This window comes from Nothoprocta perdicaria, unplaced genomic scaffold (genome assembly GCF_003342845.1).
Source record: "Nothoprocta perdicaria isolate Ctin4 unplaced genomic scaffold, notPer1 scaffold_314, whole genome shotgun sequence".
Taxonomy (NCBI): domain Eukaryota; kingdom Metazoa; phylum Chordata; class Aves; order Tinamiformes; family Tinamidae; genus Nothoprocta; species Nothoprocta perdicaria.
In genome coordinates, this window is record NW_020455549.1 from 30,595 (window position 1) to 32,303 (window position 1,709).

The following is a 1,709-nucleotide window of genomic DNA, read 5'->3' on the forward strand; positions in this document are numbered from 1 at the left end:
CCGAGCCGCTGGCGCCCGCGGCCGGAGCGGGACGGCCGGAGCTGCTCCCGCGGCGCCGAGCTGGCCGCAGCTCCGTGAAATTTCATCCCGGCCTCGGGGCCGGCGCTGGCTCGGGTCCCCAAGGTCACCCCGGCGCGACGCTGCGCTCGGCGGCGACACCAGCCAGCCTCGCTCTGGCCCGGGAACACAGGGCTCGGCCGGTCCGGGATGGACCCTGGCATCACTTGTGCTCGGGAAGAGCAGGGCTTTGGCACCGGGATCACCCGGATCTGTCCCTGGCCCCGCTKCTTTGTCCGCTTTGGGAATGCCGGGCTCCATAAGCCGGCACGGAGGGGCCCTGCAGGCCGCTCTCCCTGGCGCCTTGACGCGGCCGCCGGCTCTGCGGTTGCGCCGGATACTTTTACGGAGCGCTGAGCACAGGAAGGAGCCGAACCACAAGCCAGGGCCTCCCAGGCGCCGGCCGGAGACGCCGGAGCTGCGGCCGGGCCGGCTCTGCTCCCAGCAGCACCGGCACCGCTCCGGGAACCGCCGGCCCAGCAGCACCGGAGGCGGGAAGCACCTCCAGGATCTGCTCCRGGGGATTTGCCACCTGAATCACGGCATGGAGCAAGCGTGCCGAGAGAGGCAGCGCGGAGCGCGGGCGGCACCGCTCGGGGCAGCGCATCCTGGCTCCGGCCGCCCCGGCAAGGCGCCCGACGAACATATGGCGACCGGAGGAGCCCGGCGCCCCGCGGGAGCAGCGGCCGGAGCAGCCGGCCGGCACCGCGCTCCCTGCAGGAGCTGCCGCCCGGGCGGCGTCGCGCGGTGCCGCTGCCGCGTCCCCGGGGACGGGGCGGCCGCAGAACCGCCCCTCGCTCCTCCTCTCGCCCCGCTGCTCAAATACCCTCCGTGCGCCCTCCGTGCTGCCCTGCGCTCGGCTGCCCCGGCCGCACGATGCCCCTGCAGATCTTCTGCACCGTGTCCTTCTCCCGCGAGGACAGGCAGGCGGCTGCGGCGGCCGCCGACGGCGGCACCGGCGAGGACGGGGCCGACGAGATCCTCTACGGGCAGGAGGAGGACGAAGAGGAGGAGGAGGCGGCGGCGGCGGCCGCAACCGACCTGGTGGCCTTCGCCGGCAGCTGCACCCTGCACGGGCTGAGCCACATCTTCGTGGAGGGCAGCGTGGGCGCCCGGCAGGCGCTCTGGGCGCTCGCCTTCCTCCTCTCCCTCTCCGTCTTCCTCTACCAGGTGGCCGACCGCGTCGCCTGCTACCTGCAGTACGAGCACGTCACGCTGCTGCGCGAGGAGCAGAGCGCGGCGCTCGCCTTCCCCGCCGTCACCTTCTGCAACGTGAACCGCGCGCGCCTCTCGCAGCTCAGCCCCCACGACCTGCTCTACCTGGCGCCGCTGGTCGCCTACGAGCCGGGCATCGCGCCGGGCTTCGCCCCGCGCCGCCCCGAGCCCCTCGGGGAYGAGGACGAGCCCCTCAATCTGCACGGGTTCTTTAACCGCACGTGCCACCGGCTCGAGGACATGCTGCTGAGCTGCAGCTACCGCGGCGAGCGCTGCGGCCCCGGGGACTTCGCCGCGGTGAGTAGCCCCGTGCCGGTGGCTCCGCCGGGAGGCTGCCGACCCGCTCGCCCTTGCCGGTGTGACGAGCGCCACGTCCTCAGCGGCGGCGCCGACGCCGTGCTCTCTGCGCGCGGGCCAGGCGGCCGCTGCAGCCGGGC

General features: G+C 74.5%; 1 protein-coding gene across 1 annotated transcript in view; it reads left to right on the forward strand.

Moving 5' to 3' along the window:
* Nucleotides 1–918: 918 nt before the first annotated feature.
* Nucleotides 919–1,709, forward strand: part of LOC112950304 (SWI/SNF-related matrix-associated actin-dependent regulator of chromatin subfamily D member 1-like) — a 13,239-nt gene continuing 12,448 nt past the window's right edge. Inside the window, exon 1 of the mRNA XM_026042806.1 lies at nucleotides 919–1,587. Within this exon, the coding sequence (XP_025898591.1) occupies nucleotides 934–1,587 (654 nt within the window). The 5' untranslated portion in view covers nucleotides 919–933. The remainder of the gene's footprint in view (nucleotides 1,588–1,709) is intronic.